This window comes from Silurus meridionalis, chromosome 9 (assembly GCF_014805685.1).
Source record: "Silurus meridionalis isolate SWU-2019-XX chromosome 9, ASM1480568v1, whole genome shotgun sequence".
Lineage (NCBI taxonomy): Eukaryota > Metazoa > Chordata > Actinopteri > Siluriformes > Siluridae > Silurus > Silurus meridionalis.
Genome location: NC_060892.1, coordinates 11738397 through 11762511, shown reverse-complemented (window position 1 = coordinate 11762511; position 24115 = coordinate 11738397). Strand labels below are relative to the sequence as shown.

Sequence of the window (24115 nt, the reverse complement as noted above, 5' to 3'; positions counted from 1 at the left end):
TAAAAAAATAAAAATCAGACATATTTCAATACACATACAGTATGTCTATTAGTCATCAGTCTACAGTGAGATTAGTGTGTACAGTTTTCTGAAAAGACTGACAGGTTTCGGCCTGCGCAACAATGCTCAAGTTTTCTTAAGCTTGAAGCCGTTCCTGTGGGTAATCCACAAAACACACGTGAACAGAAATGCAACTATTTAAATCCTCATCAAGAAAGAAACACAATGAGAAGCACAAAACATGAGAGTCTGAGTAAATCTCTCAGACAGGCAAAACTACAATTTGTAAAGATTTATATTGATATGGTACAAAGTGACAGGGGGGAAAAAAATAAATGTAATTTCCAGGCAATATTTCCCAGTCTTAGAATACTTTCCACTGAACATATAACATTTAACACAGGCTCTTTCCATGACACATTTTGAGGTCACACAGTTTACTACTAAAAGCAGGTTATACCGTTACGGCATGCTAAAGCTGGTGTACAGGATCTGGAATCTTATATATACACACACAAATAAAATAAATCAATAAACTAATTTGTGCAGTTAACATAAATGTTTGACACTCGGTAGGACTACTTCAAAGAAAGATATCATATATTAGATACATAAGAGATAACCATCAGACAAAATGGCACCGACCTAAACAATATGGCAAAAAAACTTTTATATTACAAATGCAGGGAACTAAATATACATAATCAGGCACTGCCCTATTCAAAATAGCTAGCTAGTTAGCTAACTAATAATACAGTGCATCCGGAAATTATTCACAACGCTTCAATTTTTTTTTTTAAAGATTTATAGTTTTATCACTAATCTGTGACTCAAGACAATCCTTACTAAAAGGCACATGACAGCCCAACCTGGAGTTTGCCAAAAGGCACCTCGAGGACTCTCCGACTATAAGAAAAAAAATTCTCTGGTCTGATGAAAGATCAAAGATTGAACTCTTTGTCCTGAATGACAAGCGTCATGTCTTGAGGAAACCAGGCACCGCTCATCAGCTAGCCAAAACCTTACAGTGAAGCATGGTGGTGGCTTGTCTGGGATGTTTTTCAGCCACAGGAACTAGGAGACTAACCAGGATCGAGGGAAAGATATGTGCAGCAATGTACAGAGATGAAAATATGCTTCAGAGCTCTCTGGACCTTAGACTGGGGCCACAGTTCATCTTCCAACAGGACAATGACCCCAAGTACACAACCAATGTAACAAAGGAGTGGCTACAGGACAACTCTGTGAATGTCCTTGAGTGGCCCAGCCAGAGCCGACTTAAACTTCATTGAACATCTCTGAAGAGATCTGAAAATGGCTGTGCACCGTCGCTTTTCATCCAAAGTAATGGATCTTGAGAGGTTCTGCAAAAAAGAATGAGAGAAACTGCCCAAAAACAGGTGTGCCAAGCTTGCAGCATCATATTTAAAAAGACTTGAGGCTGTAATTGGTGTCAAATTGCTTCAACAACATATTAAGCAAAGTCTGTGAATTTATTAATTTTTTTTATAAACTTGCAAACATTCAAACTTCTTTCATGTTGTCATTATGGGGTATTGTTTGTTGAATTTTGAGGAAAATAATGAATTTAATTCATTTTGGAATAAGGCTGTAACAACAAAATGTGTAAAAAGTGAAGTACTGCAAACACTTTCCGGATGCATAGTATTTGTCACAAGTGTGTTTTCAGGGCCTCAAATTCCCTTCCTTACTACTACCTGTTCACACGTGGCAAACTTAAATATAGTGACAGCGTTAAAAACAAAGTGGCGTTTGAGAGCGTTTTTGAGTCTATAAGAGACGGCCCAGCAATTCAAAAAATCCAAGCAAGTGACCCAAATGGTTCCACAGAACAATCCTAAAGCTTATGTGGGCCAAATTTTGTTCAGTTTCCCACTCATGGCCAAATTGGTTGGTATTAACCGTGTGACACGGTCATCAAAGAAAAGTATATAAACATTTTATTTTATCCTGTGTTATACAACCTTTCATTAAGAGCAATTCCGAAGACAAATACAACTTAGAATGTAGTATCAACACATCTCTACGAACGCTAACTAATAATTTGCTTTGCTAATACCTCACACCCATCATCATGGCCCGCTGTTATAAAAATAATTTAAACATTACAATTTACCTAGACAATGAAGACCACAGAAGTACCAAAGCCTATCATTACTTACATCTGTTATGAAGTACCTCACTAATTAATATTTATTAGCTTCACAAATCCAAAGAATACACTACACAGTGAAACAATTTAAGGAGCACTATGGAAAATAATTCTGTCATTTATATACAATATGTCCTGTGGGGATTTTGGCTGACTCGACAAAATGGCTGCACCCTACTATGGGATTAAAATAGATATTCGTTGTCTTAACTGTAGATGTATGCATTAAACTGCAGCCAGACCTTTCTTACATCTCCTAGTTTTTCTTTATTATTATTTATATATAACCATTGCAAAAAATTGTCCCAACACTTTTTAAATATTATATGTACATATGTTTTTTAGAAGGTGATTGATTTTTTTTTTTTTATGTAAACCTATAAAACCATGATAAACAATTATTTCATTAGTTTTATTAAATGAGACTATTGTGGCATGCGCAAGAATAAAATCCAATTAGGTTGTAAATAAACTATGTGATGCAACCAGATGCAAAAAGGAGTTACTGCTAGCACCCCTGGACTTAAATTTTTTGCAATACATCTCATATACTGAAATCATTAACCAAATCTTTCATGATCTATTAAGTACACAATGTGCTGAACAAAAAAAACATAGCTTTAACCATATAAATTTAAATAATGTTAATATATATATATATATATATATATATATATATATATATATATATATATATATATATATATATATATATATATAAAATATTAGTCAACTCCAGAAGCATAAACAGCTCTATGAGCCTAAATCTAAGCTGCTGATGAGACAACACAAGTCTGCCAGAGTGTAGAAGTATGTAATTGAACTCCATGTTCCCTTTCCAGGAATGAAAGTAGGGTGCTCTTATCGCCTAAATCAATAACCATTTTCATCTTAATCATGTGATGCATTTCTGCTGAGGTGTGATATCCAAATACAGTACACCACTTAGTCTGCCTACAAATATATACAGCTGACTAGTGTATAAGGAGCTTGTGAGCCTTTTCATCGAGCACAATTCAACATTTTGAATCAAGCAAAAGCATCAATTCACCTTGAAGTTGCTAGAGTTGACCCATGAAGTAGCCACACTGTCCACCATCCTGTCGAGCATGGTCTGGTCTTGCTCTAGATCATGTGACTTCTGCCTGTCCAGAATGTAGTCTATGATCTCCTGTCCAACCTGGAGTCGCCGTCCCAGGTCTTTTTGCATCACCTGTCCCACAATATATTCCATATTGACCTCCATTTTCCCTTATGATGGAACCAGTTGAAGACCAAAACTTGCATAAAAAAAAGGCAACCAAATGCAGTAACCAGTAAAAGCGATGTGTAAAAATGGCACTTTATTCCAAAAAGGGTCTCCCTTTATTTACAAGTCAGTGGTACGTGGGCACCATATGTGAATTCAAAGCGATTACAGAAAACAGTTCAAACAGTGGTGATGGAAAGACTTCAGGGATTCATATGTGATCAAAAACGAATGTGACGTCAGTTCCTGCATTTTCCTGCAGATCAACTCATGGTCCTCTGAGAAACACTGAAACAAGATACAGAAATATTTTGAGTTTTCCAGGACAAAGTATATAAGCCTTTCCTTCTAAAATATTTTATATATGTATGTATGTATTAGGGCTAACAACTAATTGATAAAATCAATAATGAAATTTGTTGTCAACGAATACCATTATCGATTAGTTGGGCTGCTCAAGTTACGGGTTAGTGTGATGGCAAGACAGCACAGCCACTAGCGAAAATGGCAGAAAAAAAAGTGTGCGTCCCAAGTCATGGCAACATTTTATTATAAATGCAACAAAGAAAACTGTACCTGGAAGTTATGAAAAGCTTATATTGTGTGGCATGGAAGAAACAGTGATGCATGAGCACGTGAAAAAAGCACACATTGGTGTTACGTATGAAGGCGAAACATCAGCACGGTAAGCAGAAACTGTATAATACTAATCATGTGAAAGTGGTATAGTTTAATGAAGTGCTACTGTGTAAACTGTTTTTTTACAGTTTGGGACAGTCACACTGGATCTGTTCTGTTGTGACTCACGAGCATTCGGTTGTGCAATCAGTTCCCTCGCGACATAGTGATGGACTCAATTAAAACGGTGCAAACAAACACTAAATCTAAAAGCAGCAAATAACAGCAGCACTTAATTACGTTTTTAGTCACCGTTTTGCTTTTCCGCAAAAATAATTATGCATTTGTACAATGCATATTTTTTTCGTTTTTTTTTTTTTAAATCAAGCGTGTTAGCATGCAGTGTTTCTCTGTTCCATTCTCTTTTTATAGTTTTTGTCTACTACTTCAGTTAACTTATCTGTTTTCAAACATGATTTACTGCAGCTTTACTATAGTCACATGCTGTGTGTTTGAATGTTCAATGTTTGAATATTGAATTTATGCAGATATCATTTAATTACTATACAAAATTAAATTAATTATCTATTCTAGGTGATTATATCGTCACAAATGAACACATTATCTGTGTATTTTTAAACAAATATTCTCAAAACAATGCATTATATTTTATATTGATAATGGTTGTCAACTTGCCATCTTCGGTTATCATTAAAAACAACACAAATATTTATTTACAAGTATTGCAAATATTTTTGTTTAGTTTTTTTTTTTTTTTTTTTTACAGAAACAATCCAGTGAACTTTAAAATGTCTAAATTGAAGATAGTTATGTTAATTAAAGTTAGTTTTGCATTTTTTAAGTACTTTTATACTTAAATACTGTGAATTATGTTTTTTTTTATTGTTATAATAAGCAAAACATTAAATTTTACAATATATATTTGTAATCTGATTAATCAAAAACAAATCTTCTGATTAATTGATTATTAAACTATATATAAAGTATATAAACTATTTATATATATATATATATATATATATATATATATATATATATATATATATATATATATATATATTTTGTGTGTGTGTGTGTGTGTGTGTGTGTGTGTGTGTGTGTGTGTGTGTGTCTGATAATCCAGTGTGTGGATTCAGACCTGATCCAGCTTCAGCTTCTACCTGGGTGGAGTCAAAGCAAATGTGCAGTCGGTGGGGACAACTCGTTTTTAAGCTGGATAAATGTGTTTAATGTCATTTATATTGTATAATATTCGGTTAATAGAAGTGGAATCAGGTTCAAACCAACCCCCTGGTCTTTTAGTTCTGCAGCAAGAACGATGTTATAAATAAACACATACAATGTGACATTCTAAAAGAAATTAAACATATTAATCACATTGTATTGAAGAAATAAAACAATTAAAGACATGTTGTTAATGGAAAATAACCCACTTTGTAAATCACAATACTGTGGTTGGAAATTTGGATAAATACATTTAAAAGCAGAGCTGCAGAATAAAATAGAAAACATTTAAAGTTAATCTTCTTTTCATAATCTGGCCAGTAAATGAGCTTAAACAAACACATGGTACTAATAAAATTGCGTTTAAAAACTCATCCGATTCACAGAAGAAGTAAAAACAAATTATTTGCATTTTTGCAAAGCTATAATTAATAAATAAGTTACAATCAGAATTTTAAAAAGACAGACCTCCACGTAATTGCAGTTTTTTGCTTACTATAGATGCAATTTATTAAAATGCAATTCAGGTTTGTGTTAGAGTAAATTCCAGAAACCACTGCCTATCTGCTGCTACACACTGCTATAACAAGTCGTGCAGAAAAGGATGCCCGGCTAACTTGCTAGCTAGCTGCAGAAATACTACTTTCATTTGTTAGCGTTGTTTCAGCTAACTTGAAATAAAGCTAATCTGGCAGCTAACGAGGCAAATCAGTTTCGTCTAAAAATGATCAAAGATAAAACAACACAGGCTGCAATCGGACATACTTGCCATGTCAGTCTTCTGCACTGAGCATCACCGGGATTGTTGATTAGCAGATATTTCTGCAGCAGGCACCACGGATCATCTCCGCCCAGAAGCGCCCGTTTGGAATAAAAACTAAACTGCGCGTGCGCACGTAGTAGCGCGTTTCAACGCGTTATTTTTTCCAGCACATTTTGAGCAAGTCCCGCCTTCTGCAAGACGATTGGTTGAAATGCTGTAGCCCGATATACAAACGTATCACTTATTGGTTAGTTTACAGCTATTGTGAATACAAATAAGCCAATCCTAGCAAACAAGGCGGGACTTTTAATACTCCCGACTAGTTTAGGAGACAGTGCCCTCTACAGGCAGGAAATAGTTCTGTACACACATATATTAATGAGAGCCAGGGATTAACACAAGTAAAGTCAAGTTAAGAAGCTTTTTATTGTAATTTCAACTATATATAGCCGCCGCAGTACACAGTGTAATGAAACAACGTTCCTCCTGAACCCTGGTGCTACATAAAACAAACCTGACAAATAGTCAGGAATGAACTGAAGTCACCAGAGTATTAGAGTTGAGTGATAATTAAATTGTTAACATTTTTTTATTAATTATAACTATATTGAGTGATTTTTATACAGAGTTTATGTCTTAGAAGCAAATGTAAATGTGCAAAAATCGTAAGAACACTATCTATAGCAAATAGTGTGAGTAATTATTCTAAGTAAAATATATATAAAAGAGCAATAACAAAAAAATAAATAAATAAAAAATTGCACTGTTTACAATATTTGCTGTAGATGGCGGTGTTACTGTTTTTGTACGAACGAATGACATATGCAACATTTCACCAGATCACCTGTGTAATATTTTTACTATACATTAAAAATAAATAAATACATTATTATTATTATTATTATTATTATTATTATTAATAATAATAATAATAATAATAATAATATAATACAAGGTGGTGTATACCTATCATTATATCATTGAATTAGACGCATGCATGCATAATATTGCAGCATGTAATTGTATATAAAAAAAAAAAAAAGAAACCTGTAAGCCCCGTTAACAAATCTTTTAATATGAAAATGTTAAACAAATTGCAAATTGCATCTGTTTTGTTGGCTGTTCGTAAATCTACATTTGTAAATATAAAATTTACCCAAAATAAAAATAAATGTATAACATATTATGGATGCTTTATTTAATTGTGTGTATATTATTAGTAAAACCATACTCAACAAAGAGCATGATGACAAAATAATATTGAAAATGTATTAAAGTAATTATGGTGTTTTAAATTATGTTAATTATCAGGACACCAAACGGAACTTTTACTATGTTTCCACACAGACGGTATTAATTGCCGGATATTGCTTCATGGTGGATTTTGGTTCTTGATTTGAGACTTGGTGCATCAGTGAAACAAATCTTTAGTGATTAAAAGTCTAGAAATGTTGATCAATTTTTTAGAAGAAATAAATCAGATCCTTTGCACATGAACACATGAAAATTAGCTCAGGTGCCTCTGGACTCTTCCAAGAGCTGGTCACCCCGTCACACTTAGCATTTGGGGAAGAAGGACAGGAGAAAGAGATGTGACTCTCTGGTCACCATCACTGCAGCTCTGATTGAACCCTGTTGATAATCTTGGAGAGACATGAAAGACCCAATGCAACCTGACCCATCTTGATTCATGATTCTGCCCATGATGAATGGCTAAATATCCCGCAGTCTAGGTGTGCAAAGTTTGTTGTGTCATACCCAAAAAGACTAAAGGCTGTAATTGCTTAACCTAAATACTGATTGAAGGGTCTGAATACTTATGTACCTGATATTTAAGTTATTGTTATTTTTTTTTTTTTTTATTACTGACATTTCTAGAATTCTGTTGTTAGTTTATCATCATGGGGTGTATGTATGAGTATAGATTAATGAGATGTAGTTGTAGTTTCAGGCTGCAACCTAAAAAGTAAAGGTTGTCTGAATACTTTCCAAATGCACTGTATGTATATATAAAAAAATTAGCTGACAAAATATAATCTTTTTGTCAGCTCCTCACAAGACATCAGACATTGTTACAGCCACATAATTTCATTTGCTAATTAGTTAAGTCGACCGTAGCATTTAGGAAGGTGTTAACCACATTATATAAAGAATTCAAATAAAAATGGGGAAATATTTTTGCTTGGGTTGTCATTAATAGAGAATTGAGCTATCATATTATGAATACACAAATACTGTATACCTATGTCTGTGGTCTTCCACAGACACGAGTGTAAGACACGAGTGTCAAACTACAAAAGTTACCTACCTCATCAGTGGAGTTACCATATCTCATTCAACAAATCTTATTTTACTATAAATTAAATCAATTTCATGTCATGCCACAAAGGTGTAAGTGCACAGTTCTCCAGAATGTCTTTGTTTTCTGTAGCATTAAGATTTCTGTTCACACTACTTAACACTGCCACTGTGCTCAACTGTTAATAAAGGTGTGGTTCACAGTCAGAAGTCTATTGGGAAGCCATCCCAGAAGTGTGCATTTTATTGCATTCTATTGTATATCGTATATTGTATATTTATTCTTAGTGTTTATTGTATTGTGTGTGTGTGTGTGTGTGTGTGTGTGTGTGTTTGTGTGTGTGTGTGTGTGTGTGTGTGTGTGTGTGTGTGTGCTAAGAAAGTGTGTTGCATTGCGTGCCACAGTGAATAGTGTCTTTCTCATAATCATTTTTACAATATCATGTGACTACACAGTGGCAAGTTGTTTGACGTTTTTGTTCACCTAGTTATTTGCCTATGGCTGTAGAATAAAATAGCACTGTGGGGGTAAGTCCCTATGTCCATTTGCATCAGTTCTGCCAACATGTCAAACTCCTCAGTTTGTTGTGCTTTTCAGTCCCAAATCTTACACCAATTCCTCCCCCCTATACTTTATATAGAATTCATTTTTGGCCTCACAGGGAATGTTTTGGCCCTCAGCATGTTTGCTCTCCACATGGAGAGCTGGAAGCCAAACTCTATCTATCTGGCACATCTGGCTGTGGCTGATTCAATGGTATTGTTCTGCCTGCTATTCAGAGCTGACTACTACCGCAGGGGCCAGGACTGGATCTTTGGAGATGCTTTTTGCCGCATCCTGCTCTTCCTACTTGCAGCTAACAGGGCTGCTGGAATCTTTTTCCTCACTGCTGTGGCTGTAGACCGCTACCTGAAGATTGTGCACCCACTACATCGCATAAATCGGATGAAGCTGAGCTATGCCATGTGGGTTTCTGCAGGCCTCTGGGCGATGATTATAGTTATGACGACATACTTGCTGGGCTCCCCGCACTTTTTCATGGTGGGCAGCCGCATCCAGTGTGAGAGCTTTAACATATGCTTGAACAACAGTCCGCTGTCAATCTGGCACAATTCCTTCTATTTGATCCAGTTCTGTGTGCCAGGTGGAATCATCATCTTTTGCACTGCCTGCATTACATGGCAACTGAAAACCAAGACAATGGACACCACAGGCAAGATCAAGAGAGCTGTCCAGTTCATTTTTGTTGTCGCCATGGTTTTCCTCATCTGCTTCTTTCCAAGCACTGCCTCACGTGTCGCTGTTTGGGTCCTGAAGGCCTGGTACCAAGAGTGTTCACACTTCAGTGAGGCAAATCTGGCTTTTTATACTTCAGTCTGCTTTACTTATTTCAACAGTGTGCTCAACCCACTGGTTTATTACTTTTCCACGCCAGCATTCAGTGGGATCATACAGAAATTTTTCAGGAGACTCACAGGGCAAAAAGAAGAAGCGGATTCAGGGAAAAGCAGTGTGTCTACAGTAACAAGTGAATAAAGTAGGGCATCTGCTAAATTTCATGAATGTATATGTAGATCTTGGCAAAATATGTAAAAAATTTTGTTACCTGATAAGTGCATATTATTCTAGTGATGACTGAAATTATGATATATGGCAGCTTTTTATAGTTAAGTTTGCCTAAAGAGAAAAATGCTTAATAACCTTAAGGCTTCTAGTACTGTACTGTTAAAGAGCGGAACAATTGTTAAAAACATTTTAAAACGCTACATTAGTGGTACAATCAAATACTGCATGCTACCAGCATCATGTAACATCTGAATTCATATTGACTTACAAAATTGTCAGACTTCATGCCAAGCTTAGAATCAATGAAACAGTTTCAAAATCTTGCCTACCTATATCAATCTTAATGATAGTATAAATATTCTGTCCAAACGTGCAGCAAATCTACAATATATTTGTACATGCCAATACACTTTGTTCCTTTAAGAGTTTTTGGATAATAAAACAAACAAACAAAAAAGTCTGAAAGACATAGGTTTATAATTATAATTATATATAATTATATATAATTAATATGTATAATTAACAATATAAATAATATAACAAAAAAGTGTTTTCATATGTAATTGACAATTTATTGGTAAAGATCTTCTACTGTCTTATGAAATAGCCTTTAAAATATTAATGATTGCAGTCCCCTCCAGATGTGAAGCAAGTCTCTGGTTGGTAATCTGTGTGTGTCTGGGTGTGTGCGTTCTGGAAATAAAACATTGTTCATGGTGGAATATTTATTGGTCTCAGTACTATAAAAGATGAAACAGAAGTTAGTCTCTGATCGTATAGACCTATTATACTGATCTTTTAAAATATATATCTGAACAAATAATGATTTGTTCTTTGGTAGTTATCGAAAAGCTATTAAAATGAATATTAAAACCTGACTACTTCAGATTTAATTTTGTGTATCGAATTAATTGAAATATTGAATTGTACTATATCAGTTGGAAAACAGTGCACATTTTCCCCATGATTTTTACAAAAAATCATTCAATTTGGTTAATAAATATATATATATATATATATATATATATATATATATATATATATATATATATATATATATATATTTCAATTAAATAAAATTTTATTTGTATTATAATAATAGTATATAATTTTATTTGTACAATGTATATTGCCTTAAAGTAGCTTTACACAGATAAAACGGTAATAAAGTTATATAAAAGAATGTGTAAGTTTATTTAGTATCAGTTATTTTATTATAATTGTTTAACCCTGGTGAGAGAGCCAGTAACAACTGTGGCAAGGCAAAACTCCATGAGAATGAATGAGGAAGAAACCTTGAAAGGAACCAGACTCAAAAGGGAACCCATCCTCATCAGGGTGGCACCGAATTTCCATTCATTGCAGTTACATTGTAGAGGTGTGTAATAATAGGTGCGTAAATAGGTGTAGTAATAGGTGCTTATAGGTCCTGAGCAACTGTATAAATTGTTGATATTAATTACATTCTGAATCAGTCCTTAAAGTTCTTGAGTTGCTTAGTGGCTTAAGCTGTAGATGTTGAACAATTCCCAGCTGCACAGAGTGGTCTCCATCCAGAGGTAGGGCATCAGGATGCACCAGGCAGATCCGAAAAGAAGGAAAGGAAAACTGGAACCTCATGAGCATGTTTACTTGACAAAGAGAAAGCGAGAGAGAGAGAGAGAGAGAGAGAGAGAGAAGAGGGGTGACAGAAAGAGAGAAAATAAAGATTGTTAAGCATTCTCATTGTTTAAGTGTTTAAGGACACTATAGAGATGGTCCCCAAATTAGGATGATTCGACGATTTTCCTATTTTCCGATGACAAGAGCGATACGACAAAATTGTAAAAATATAAAACATTTTGCGCAACAGGCAGCAGCGTACAATGTACGTTACGTTGGACGCCCAGCTGGGATGAGCGTATCTCTCACCCTGTGAGATGCCCCACTCTCGCTAGCAGTCGATTTAGTAAAGTTGTCTGAGTTTGTATTTTTTCTGTTTCAAACAATTTCAAACAGCAATTTTAATGATAAAGGCATGTCTTCCAAGCGCCAAGTATGTTTCCTGCTGGTATTGAAAAAAAGAAGAGGAAACCCATCAGTTTAAAAAAAATTAAATAAAAATTATATATCAGGCTGTCACAGGCTGTCACTGTCACAACATCTTCGACTTACAATTTATTTGACTTACAATGGGGTCATCATAACGTAGCTCCATCGTAAGTAGAAGACTACATGTACAGTGTGATCAAGGTATGAGTTGAGACTCTATAGAGGAAGACCTAAGACATTAGAACTCCTGACAAAAGGCTTGACTTAATTAATGTGTTTTCAGTCTAGACTTGAACATTGAGACTGTGTCTGAGTCCCGAATACTAATTAGCAGACTGTTCCATAACTGTGGGGCTTTGTAAGAGAAAGCTCTGCCCCCTGCTGTAGTCTTCATTATTTTAGGTACCAACAAATAGACTGCACCTTTTGATCTTAATAGGCGTGGTGGATAATAATTTATCAAAAGTTGGCTCAAATACTGTGGCGTGAGACCAATCAGTACTTTATACGTCAGTAGTAGTATTTTGTAATCAAGCACTCAGCCTTCCTACTAATCACCTACACCTGTCTCCAATCTACACTCCCCTTTATAAGGCCCCCTTTCCCACTCGCTCACCGTCAAATCTACAGTTTGCACTAGAGATCATTCCTGGACTTCCTATGCTACGAATTCTACCCATTTTCTGGTTTGTGAAATAAATTAATTCTGGAATTATCTGTTTGAAAAAGCAGGTAGGTAAAGGATCTACAATATAAATTGACGATTTTGATGTGGAAATAAATGAATTCATTTTCTTGAATGGGAATAAAACTTTGCAATTGATGATCTGTTATAACTAAAGTATTTATAGTATAGTACTTCTCTGCTATTTGAAATACTGACAATGTAATTTGACACCATTTACGTTGAAATTCTTGAGTTTTAATTATGATTAAATTTCACTTTGAATAAATAAGATATCAAATACGAATAGTTCATTTTGAAGATCAGACTTAAAACTTGCCTTTTCAAACCCAGAGATGACCCTGAATGAAAGCTCATACCAAAACTTCACCTTCAATATGTCAGCTCCTCACAGTACATCAAACATTACTTCTAACCCAATAATTTCCTTTGCTAATTAGGTTAGTAGACCGTAGCATTAAGAAAGGTACAGACTACACTATATGATAAATAATTCAAATAAAAATGTGGAAATATTAAGCCTTGAGTTGTCACTTATAAGCAGTAGAGTCATTCAATTATACTGTAAGTTTGCAGACATGCCCATATATCATTGTATAAGATGTGTCAAACTGTAAAGTTATTCTACCTCATTATCAGAATTATGGACAGGGACTATGTTTCACACAGCCCACTGCACTGTCACGTCACATCATTTGGCTTTTCATACCTTGAGTATTCTCACGGTTCTCTGTCTTGCTTTATTTTTTATATTTCCACAACAAATAAAATGTATCTGCACTTATATCAGCTTCCCACTCACAGTCAACTCAAGTAAACTAACCTGAATAATACTGAATGTCTATTCATTATAGTTCCATCATTGTTGATGTTATCTGTAAAAACTGTTTACTAATGGACTATTAAAAGCAAAACTATTCATGACAATTGCATTCCTAACCAACTGTGATAGACTGTTTATAATATTTACAGTGCAAATCCATCTTCATAGTTTTTTTAGTTTAACCCTCAACAGTTACCTCATGAATTCTAAGGCTGGTTATGTGGAGCCATCCTTAGCTGCAACGAGTAGTCTCAGATTGAAGAGAACTCCATCTAGAGGCAAGACATCAGGATGAATTAGGCAGGTTTGGAAAGAAGTCACAGGATGACTGGTGCCTTAGGAACATATGCAAATTGACAGAGAGAGAGAAAGGGAGGAGTGGGAGAACAGGGAGTGAAAGAAACATGGTTTATTATATAGTGGCATGAAAAAGTGTTTGCCCCCTTCCTGATTTCTTTTTTTTTTTTTGCATGTTTGTCACACAATGTTTTAGATCATTAAAGTATTTTAAATATTAGTAAAAGATAGCAACCCCAGCCACTTTCAGTGCCAGTCCCAAGCCCGGATAAATTGGGGAGGGTTGCGTTAGGAAGGGCATCCAGCGTAAAAATATGTGCCAAATCAAACATGCGGAGGATCCGCTGTGGCGACCCCTGATGGGAGAAGCCGAAAGAAAACAGTAAAAGATAACACAAGTGAACACAACATGCAGTTTTTAAATGAAGGTTTTTTATATTGAGGGTAAACAAAATCCACTACATGGCCCTGTGTGAAAAAGTGTTTGCCCCTAAACCTAATAACTGGTTGGGCCACCCTTTGGCAGCAACAATTGCAACAAGCGTTTTCGATAACTTGCAATGAGTCTGTTACAGTGCTGTGGAGGAATTTTGGTCTACTCATCTATGCAGAATTGTTGTAATTCAGCCACATTGGATGGTTTTCGAGCATGAACCGCCTTTTTAAGGTCATGTCACAGCATCTCAATAGGATTCATTTCAGGACTTTGACTAGGCCACTCCAAAGTCTTCATTTTGGTTTTCTTCAGCCATTTGGAGGTGGAATTGCTGGGGTGATTTGGATCATTGTCCTGCGGCAGAACCCAATTTCACTTCAGCTTGAGGTCCCGAACAGATGGCCGGACATTCTCCTTCAGGACTTTTTGGTAAACAGCAGAATTCATGGTTCCATTTATGACAGAAAGTCTTCCAGGTCCTGAAGCAGCAACAGAGCCCCAGACCATCACAATACCACCACCATATTTTACTATTGGTATGATGTTCTTCTTCTGAAATGTGGTGTTACTTTTACACCAGACGTAATGGGACACACACCTTCCAAAAAGTTTAACTTTTGTCTTGTCACTCCACTGAGTATTTACCCAAAAGTCTTGGGGATCATCAAGATGTTTTCTGGCAAAACTGAGACGAGTCTTTATGTTCCTTTTGCTCAGCAGTGGTTTGGAACTCTGCCATGCAGACCATTTTTGTTTCTGAATTTCTTTGGATCTCGGCATGATGTCTAGCTTTTGAGGATCTTTTGGTCTACTTCACTTTGTCAGGCAGATCTTATTTAGAATATTTCTTGATTGTGAACAGGTGTGGCAGTAATCTGGCCTGGGTGTGGCTAGAGAAATTGAACTCAAGGGGGGGTGGAGACAGTTTTTCACATACATAAAAACCTTCATTTAAAAACTGCATGTTGTGTTCACTTGTGTTATCTTTTACTAATATTTAAATTAGTTTGATGATCTGAAACATTAAAGTGTGACAAACATGCAAACAATTAAGAAATCAGGACACAAACACTTTTTCGAATCAAGTCAAGTTTATTTCTATAGCGCTTTTCACAACAGACATTGTCTTAAAGCAGCTTTACAGAAATTATCAGTTAAGGTGAATGGTGTGCATTAATCCCTGATGAGCAGCCATGGCGACTCTGGCAAAAAAAAAAAAAACTCCCTTAGATGTTATGAGGAAGAACCATTGAGAGGAACCAGACTCAAAATGGGAACCCATCCTCATTTGGATGACATCAAGAGTGTTTTTCACACCACTGTATATGAACAGGAAGTGGATGCAAGAGCAGATAATTAGGAATTACTGTTCAAAAACACTAATAGGAGAAGTGCACAGTTTGCTACATTCTGCACTTCTTTGGGCCGGCAAACAAAAAAAATGGTTCTCTTTCAAACATTCGTTCGGTATCTCACTATGGGAATCGCCTCGGGCGTGACCAATCCTGGAAGCATCAATCACACCACGTCTGTCGGCTGACAGACCAATCACGACAGTGATGCGGTACGTCTCCGAGCATGGCTGCTTCTTGGGGAGAATATCCACTGTCAAAGCGGATATTCCCTTCTGCTGTTTTCTTTTCACATCGCGTCAAGCGAGTATTAGCATTATTGTTCGAGACCCGTTTTCGAGAAGCACGTCGTGGTGATCTCGTTGTTTTCCTTTTTTTTCCGGTGTTTGCACCTCCGTTATGGCGGCTGCGAGTTCATCCTGGTGCACGGCGGAGAAAGTTCAATCCTGACCGTGTGCATGCGGGTCTACGATCTCGGCAAAAGACTCTCATCCCCTGTGCATCGTGTGCTTAGGAGTTCGGCACGCTCAAACTGTGCTCGCTTACCCCGAGTGCTGCCCGCACTGCGCTCTTTTCCCGTCGAAGGTTCGAGAGTGCCGCCTGCGAGTCGCACCACGAATATGGGACACCCGTGTCTCTCTCTGCTGCCCGCGGAGAGGGACGAGGCTGCTTCGCAAGCACAGTGCAGCTGGGGAGAGTTTATGGACGAGGTTTCTCCTGTCCTTCCTTCACTCTTCGAATCACACTCTCTGCTGGATAACAAGGGTGTAGAAGAGGAAGATGATGAGGTCGCTCATTTTTTGGAGGAAGATTTGGAGGATGATGAGGAGGATGCTATCCTCCCTCCTGATCTTCTCTCCAGGCCTGGAAGTGCTATGGGCCCTTCCCCCTTGCCAGGTGAGCTGGACCTTGTGGAGAGCAGCCAAAAAACTTTCCATCGAATGGCCGTCTCAGCAGGTGCATTCCGACGCTGAGAGGGATTTATATGACGGGAAGAGGCTGCCATCGCGCACTTCCCCAGTTAAGCAGCTGATTCCTTCTGTACCGGCGTGTGTCACGGAAATGCGTCGTTTTTGGGACAAACCCTTCTTGCATAGAGTGCCCGTTAAGGGTTTCTCTAGACTGGAGGTGCACGATATGGATGCTTTGGGGATGTACAACCCCCCCCCCAACCCTCAGAGCTGTCGGTGGCTAGCCACCTCCACCCAAATCAACGAGCTGCTCTATCCTCCTCCTCCCCTTCTCTGCCAGGACGTACAGAAAGGCTGTCCGCCTCCCTTTTTCAGAAGATCTACCGCTCCTCTGCCCTGGTGGTTAGAGCTCTGAATGCCACCTCCATGCTCACGGCTTACCAGGCAGAGCTCATGGAAGAGATGGGAAGGCAGATTGATGCTGGGTCACCAGATTCAACCTTGTGGGAAGAAATTTGCGTCATTGCAGATCTCAACCTGCGTTCCTCTAGGGGAGCGGTCCAGAGCTGCGGCCGCAGCATGGGCCTCGCTGTGGTAGGCGAAAGGGCCCTGTGGTTGGGTTTGACGGGCTTATCGGAGAGGGAGAAGGTGAAGTTCCTTGATGCCCCGATAGAGCCAAAAGCCCTTTTCGGGGCTGCGGTGGCGAATATGCGCCAGCAATGCGACCTTAGCAAGAAGGATGGTGAAGCGTTTGAGGCATGCCTCCCAAGAAAGCCTCCTGCTCGCCCTCCCCAACCCGCACGTTCATATTTCGCCCCTGCATCCAGAGAGAGACAGCCTGGTTTCAGGGCTCCTAGGCAACCCCCAACCCAGCAGTCAATGCGCGGGGAGGCTCGCCAGAAACAGCCCCAACCCAGGAACAAGACCTCTTTTGCAGCGGCAGCTGCTAGACATCGCCCAGCGGACCCTCAGGGCGGGAAGAAAAGGCGGGCGACCTAGCCTGTGGTCTGATTTTGGGTCAAAAGAGAGGTGGCAGCACTCTCGGAGTTTCTGTAGCACCCCTCGACTCATCTCAGGAGTCTTGTCCTCCCCCTCCAGCAAAAAGGCCTTGGGGAGCGTTTCAAAGACTGTGTTCGACGAACGAAATTTCTCCGGTTGGAGTGTTGGCACCAGTTCCCCCAGTGCCCGGAAAGTTACTTCTCCCCTCTCCACCCGCGGGGTTATGCAAGAGAGAGAGCAGAATGTTCCATGTTCATCCAAATTTATTAAAGATTTGTTCTGTGCATCCAGGCAGTGGGCCGAGGGCACAGACGTGTGTGATAAAGAGAAAAGTGAAAAAATCCACACACACAATAAAAAAACTCGAACCAGAGTTGCAACCCCTGGCTCCGCAGCCAGATGGTGCCACCGCACCGTCTGTCAGCGAGAGCCACAGAGGCCCGCTCTCTGCTCGCGCGGAGAGTTGGCGCGCATGCGCAGTTCGTCATTGGGTGTATTCCACAATACAGCGGGGATATCGCCTGCAATTTGCCGTGAAACCACCGCTTTTCAGTGGCGTGATTTGGTCGACAGCAGAGGGCGAATCTGCTCAGGTTTTGGAGGACGAAATAACCTCCTTACTGAGCAAAGGGGTAATTCGATCGGTGCCACGAGAGGACAGCCAGCTCGGCTTTTACTCCCGGTACTTTGTCGTTCCCAAGAGAGGGGGGGGTCTCCGTCCCATTCTGGATTTACGGAACCTCAACAAACACCTCAGAAAGTACAAGTTCAAGATGCTCACTTTGAAAGCTTTGTACAGTGTTATTCGTCCCAGAGACTGGTTTACATCAGTGGATCTGAAGGACGCGTATTACCACATAAGCATTTATCCGGCACACAGGAAATTCCTACGCTTTGCCTATCAGGGCGCAGCCTACGAATATTTGGTGGTTCCGTTCGGGCTAGCTCTAGCTCCACGGATCTTTACCAAATGTGTCGAAGCTGCACTGTCACCGCTGAGAGCATCGGGTCTCAAAGTGTCAGCGTATTTGGACGATCTCCTCCTCTGCGCTCCGTCACGGCAGCAAGCGGAGGTGGATACGAGTGTGCTTCTGTCTTACCTGACTGGCTTGGGTTTCAGGATAAACGAGACAAAGAGCTGCTTGGTGCCCACACAGGAAATAATATGCCTGGGTCTCAGATTGAACTCAGACCTGTATCAGGCTTTTCTATTGAAAGAGCGCATCAGGTCGGTTCGCAGTTGTCTCTCTTTTTTCCAGAGAGGAAGGAAAGTTCCATTCAGACTCTGTTTACGCCTGCTGGGGCTGATGGCTTCGGCAGTGTCTGTCATACCATTGGGACTGTTGCGAATGAGAGAGTTTCAATGCTGGGTTACGGCACAGCGCTTATGTCTGAAGCACCACCTCAATCGCAAGGTGATGGTGACGTCACTGTGCTAACGCGCTCTCCATCACTGGAAAAATCGTGATTTTCTCGAGTCGGGAACCCCGCTGGGGGCTGTTTCCCTGAGGAAAGTAGTGACGACGGATGTGTCACTCGCAGGTTGGGGTGCGGTGTGCGAAGGCAGGATAGCGAAAGGGAAATGGCCCGTTTCGCTTCGGTGCGCGCAAATAAACTTTCTGGAGCTGTTAACGGTGTTTCTAGCTTTGAAACATTTTGTGCAGTTTCTTCGGAGTCACCACGTATTGGTCAGATCAGACAACACGACGGCGGTGGCGTACATAAATCGCCAGGGCAGAACGTGCTCTCCTCGGCTTCACCGTCTAGCGCGAGATCTCGTGGTGTGGGGCATGGAGCATTTCCTGTCGCTGCGAGCGACTCATGTGCCGGGAATGTTGAATGCGGGCGGATCTCTTGTCCAGGGAAATCCCTGTACGGGAGTGGTCTCTCCATCCTCAGGTGGTGAACCTGTTATGGGAGAGATTCGGCCGGGCCACCGTAGATCTCTTCGCCTCGCACGAAAACATTCATTGCCCTCTGTTCTTTTCTCTGGCGAGAAACGGTGCACCTATGGGTGTGGATGCGTTAGCCCACCCGTGGCCAAACGTTCTGCTTTACGCATTTCCTCCACTAAGTTTGATCGTGCCGACTCTACAAAGAGTAAGAGAAGGCGGTCACTCTGTCATACTAATCGCTCCGAACTGGCCAGGAAAAGTGTGGCTGACGGAGATTTTCCAACTCCTGCACGATCGACCCTGGCCTCTCCCGTTGCGCAGGGATCTCCTCTCGCAAGCGCGCGGAGAGATTTTTCACCCGACACCGGACAGAGTAGCTCTCTGGGCCTGGCTCGTGAGAGGATGAATCTCAGCGTCGCTGGTTTGCCTCCGAGGGTGATTGAGACGATTCAGAATGCGAGAATGCATATGATAGGAAATGGAATGTGTTTGAACTGTGGTGTGCTCAGAGACATATCATCCCTTTTCACTGTTCTGTGGCAGATGTGTTGTGCTTTTTGCAAGGACTTTTGGTTAAGGGCAGGGCTTTTTCAACCGTTAAGGTTTATCTTGCCGCTGTTTCTGCATGCCACGTAGGGATTGACAGTAATACTATCTGTCATTACCCGCTCGTTTATGGTTTATGAAGGGAGCGCGGCGTCTGAGCACATTCTCAAAGCAGCTGGTTCCACCATGGGATCTGTTAGTGGTCCTGAGCGCGCTCTCTCAGTCTCCTTTTGAGCCGATAGGGAGTATTGATTTAAAGCTCCTGTCGCTGAAGGTCGCTTTGCTATTGGCTCTTTCTACCGCGAAGCGAGTTAGTGAACTTCATGCTTTGTCAGTTCATAACTCCTGTATGCGGTTTGCTTCGGATTTCTCGCGAGTGGCTCTCAAGACTAATCCGGCATTTATCCCTAAGGTGAGCGAGTCAGCTTTTGCCTGCAGACAGATGGATTTGATGGCTTTTCATCCGCCTCCTTTTTCCTCAGCGGAGGAGGAGCGACTTCACTGTCTGTGTCCTGTCCGTGCGTTACGTCACTATGTTGACAGGACGAAGGGTTTGAGACGGAGTAATCAGCTGTTTGTTTCATGGGTCGATTCCCCTAAGGGTAGTCCCGTTTCCCGACAGCGCCTGTCCCATTGGCTCGTGGAGGCTATTATAATGTGTTATAATAGCGTGGGTCTTAACCCTCCGGAAGGACTGAGGGCTCATAGTACCCGAGGCTTGGCCGCCGTGGGCGCTTTTAAGGGTGTTTCTATTCGGGACATCTGTGCGGCAGCATGCTGGGCTTCGCCACACACTTTTGTCCGTTTTTATAGGCTGGATGTCACAGAGCCTTCGCTGGCTCATTCCGTCCTGAGTGTGTAATACATATTTGTGTATATATTGTAGGTATGAATATATATACATGTATTTGTTTATATAGATGTGCTTTTGGTCATGTATACGTGTATACGTAAGGGAATGACAACGGGTGATGGAAACCTTGTGGTTCGGATGTTTGTCATTTCTCTCACTTTTCCACTCTCTTCAGTGAGAGGGATTATCTCTTTTTATCACATCACTGGGTTGGTTGACACCTGCTTCGGACAGCATATCTGCAATACGGAAGTTGTCTATATCCCATAGTGAGATACCGAACGAATGTTTGAAAGAGAACTTTAGGTTACTTACGTAACCCCGGTTCTCTGATAACAGGAGTGAGGTATCTCACCACACTTCCCTCCTTGCAGTGCACGGAGAAGAGATATGTGACAATGAGGCAGGGACCGCCAGCAGCGGTGTATATAAGAAGTTGATTTTGAAGATTAGACTTCAGATTTGACTTTTCCAAAACAATCAAGTTCTTAAAGAATATGCAAATTTACTCAGATCTGTGGTCTTCTATTAGATAAAATATGAGTCTCAAACTCCAGACTGGAGGACTAAGATACTACAAAGATCAGCTACCTTGTCCAACACATCTTATTTATAGTTTCTGTTTTTAGCTGTTGAATCGATTTTTAAATCATGTATTATTAATGTTAATTCTAATGTAAGTAAACACTAGTACATACAAAGCAACTGAAACAATGTAAATTAAGATTTACAGCTAAATATAATTTGCAACATGTGTCAGTGGTTAAGCTTCAAGATGTCTGTGTGGTTGTTATCAATTAGAAATGAAAAAAAATATATACACAAAATATGACTGTGACAAATTTAAAACTAGATATTTCTGTATGAATAGGTGGCAAGCTGAAAGTATAGAATATATATTGTATATATTTATCTCCTGTGCTCCTGCAGTTACATAAGCATTTATCTATTTATTTCCTGAATCTCTTCTGGAATGTGCTCCCACTGTTTTGGGTGAACACTTGGATCTCTTTGGGCAAAGACATGGTTTTTCTTTTTCTTTTTTTTCAGATGAGATTTAATAAATAATTAGAAAATGTGTATATTTTTAATATACGTTTGATATAACTGCTTTATTTTCACATTAATTCAATGTGCATTTACTATGTTTCACTAATGGTACTTTAAATCAAGTTGCATTCCACAGGGCGCTGTGTCTTTGCCATTTATAAAGCATAATAGGGGTGGTGGGTGGCATGAAGTTGGACATTTTCATCACCAACATATTTGCCTATGGCATCTACTTATTTGCCTATTATGTAGAATAAAACAGCAGGGTAGAAAAAAAACAGTACCATTTTGTATCAGTTCTTCCAATATGTTGAACTCCTCGATTTGTTGTGCTTTTGAGTCCCCTGTTTTAGACAAAATCCTACCCCCTATACTTATCATGGAGTTCGTTTTTGGCCTCACAGGGAATATTCTGGCCATCTGTGTGTTCTTATTCTATGTGGAGACCTGGAAGCCGAACTCTATCTACCTGGCAAACCTGGCTGTGGCTGACTCAGTGGTGCTCTTCTTATTGCCATTCAGAGCCGACTACTACATCAGAGGCCAGGACTGGATTTTCGGAGATGCCTTTTGCCGTATCCTGCTTTTCCTCATGGCAACCAACAGGACTGCCAGCATCTTCTTTCTTACCGCTGTGGCTGTGGACCGCTACTTGAAGATTGTACATCCACTTCATCATATAAATCGGTTGAACCTGAAGTACACGATGTGGGTCTCTGCAGGCCTATGGGCAATGGACTTAATAATGACAACTCAGTTGTTAGCCTCGCCACACTTTTTCAAGGTCGGGAGTCACACCCAGTGTGAGAGTTTTAACATATGCCTTGGCAATAGCCCACTGTCAATCTGGTACAATGCTTTCTATGTGATTCAGTTCTGTGTGCCAGGTGGTATCATCATCTTTTGCACTGCCTGCATTACATGGCAGCTAAAAACCAAGACGATGGACACTACAGGCAAGGTCAAAAAGGCTGTTCAGTTCATTTTTGTTGTTGCCATGGTCTTCCTCATCTGTTTCTTTCCAAGCACTGCCTCACGCGTCGCTGTATGGGTCCTAAATACCTGGTACAATGAGTGTTCATACTTCAGTGAGGCAAATTTGGCATTTTACATATCAGTTTGCTTTACCTATTTTAACAGTACGCTAAATCCTCTGGTTTACTACTTTTCCACTCCTGCATTCGGAGGTATCATACAGAGAGTTTTGAGAAGACTTACACAACAAAAAAAAGACATAGCATGATGAACATCAATGTGGCTACAGTAACAATTTAAGCAAAAAACAGTGCTGTTATTACAGAATAATAAAAGTACTATATAAATGAGGTAATGTTCCTGTAAGAAATCTATAGCTAACAGTTTCAACATTGTACTATTATTTAGCATTTTTCTAGCAATACAACACAGCTGGTTGTAGCATTAACTCTGTAAAATACTGCACTTAATACTATAAATGAACACTGGGCATTATTATTTCAGCATTATATGACATCTGGACTCATAGTGACTTGCAAAGTGTCTCATCGCATCAGTGAGACAGTTTGCATATTTGTCATGTAATCTTTCCAGGGGAAATTCAAAAATATTCAAAAATAAGACGTTCATTTACATTTTATAGGTGGTATTGAATTAAAAGTAAGCTTAAGTAAGCCCCTCAACCACACACCTGTGATGACATCAAGTGAAAACATACAATTTTTGCTTTATAGAACAATTCAAACAGTGTGGCTGGTTAAAATAATTCTGATGGTATAGTAATTGTAATTATTTAGTGTTTAGGTGTAATGTTTCTTTAATTAATCCTGTTTTGAATGTATTAAATAAGATCAATAAAATGTGTATATTTGTGCTGCATAGACTAATGCTCTTTGTTTTTTAATTGTATCATATTTATTTATTTAGCATTGTTATTAAATTCATAATGTTGTGCATTAGCTATAGCATGTTTTCTAATGAAAAATATATTTTATGAAAAAAATCTAAATTGAATTAAACATTACATCATATAATAATGCATATATTATACAGTATTGTAAACAGCAAACTGCAGAGTGCATTGGACTGTGCTACATTTGGGACCAAAGTGGCAATGGGTACACGCACAGAATTTTGAACATTTTTGAGCAGCAGCGTCGTCTGACTAACTATTGTGTTGCCTGAGATAACATGCTTTGGCAAAAATGGGATGAAGCTTCATTATAAGAAATTCCTTTGTTAATAGGGTAGGGGTGCAGGGGCAGGAAAACAGAACAAATTAGGGCAGGGAAACTAATGTCATTTAAACTGGATATTAATACTTTTTGCTGTCATCTTTGATGCTTTTT

At 39.3% G+C, this 24115-nt stretch overlaps 3 protein-coding genes and 1 pseudogene across 25 annotated transcripts in view; 3 read left to right on the top strand and 1 right to left on the bottom strand.

Annotated features, from left to right (window-relative positions):
- Positions 1 to 6239, bottom strand: part of LOC124391732 (CLIP-associating protein 1-A-like) — a 68423-nt gene extending 62184 nt beyond the window's left edge. For 8 of the 23 annotated variants that reach the window (XM_046858495.1, XM_046858501.1, XM_046858503.1 and 5 more), the window contains exons 1-2: positions 6051 to 6237; positions 3225 to 3710 (exon numbers count right to left, since the gene is read on the bottom strand). In XM_046858495.1, the coding sequence (XP_046714451.1) occupies positions 3225 to 3419 (195 nt within the window). In that variant the 5' untranslated portion in view covers positions 3420 to 3710; positions 6051 to 6237. Of the gene's footprint in view, positions 1 to 3224; positions 3711 to 3855; positions 3918 to 6050 lie in introns of all 23 variants that reach the window. The other 15 variants (XM_046858502.1, XM_046858508.1, XM_046858509.1 and 12 more) reach the window with 5 other exon arrangements.
- Positions 6240 to 8911: 2672 nt separating this feature from the next.
- Positions 8912 to 10350, top strand: LOC124391503 (hydroxycarboxylic acid receptor 2-like). Its single transcript, XM_046858108.1, has one exon. It carries the CDS (start codon positions 8912 to 8914, stop codon positions 9881 to 9883), a length of 972 nt encoding a protein of 323 aa, XP_046714064.1. The 3' UTR covers positions 9884 to 10350.
- A 5645-nt stretch (positions 10351 to 15995) lies between these two features.
- On the top strand, positions 15996 to 19748 carry LOC124391200 (annotated as a pseudogene).
- Positions 19749 to 22098: 2350 nt separating this feature from the next.
- Positions 22099 to 23034, top strand: LOC124391199 (hydroxycarboxylic acid receptor 2-like). Its single transcript, XM_046857614.1, has one exon. The coding sequence runs from the start codon at positions 22099 to 22101 to the stop codon at positions 23032 to 23034; it is 936 nt and encodes a 311-aa protein (XP_046713570.1).
- Positions 23035 to 24115: the final 1081 nt, after the last annotated feature.

Coding starts and splice junctions, on each gene's coding strand:
- LOC124391503 (XM_046858108.1), top strand. CDS start 8,912: ATGTCAAACTCCTCAGTTTGTTGTGCTTTTCAGTCCCAAATCTTACAC.
- LOC124391199 (XM_046857614.1), top strand. CDS start 22,099: ATGTTGAACTCCTCGATTTGTTGTGCTTTTGAGTCCCCTGTTTTAGAC.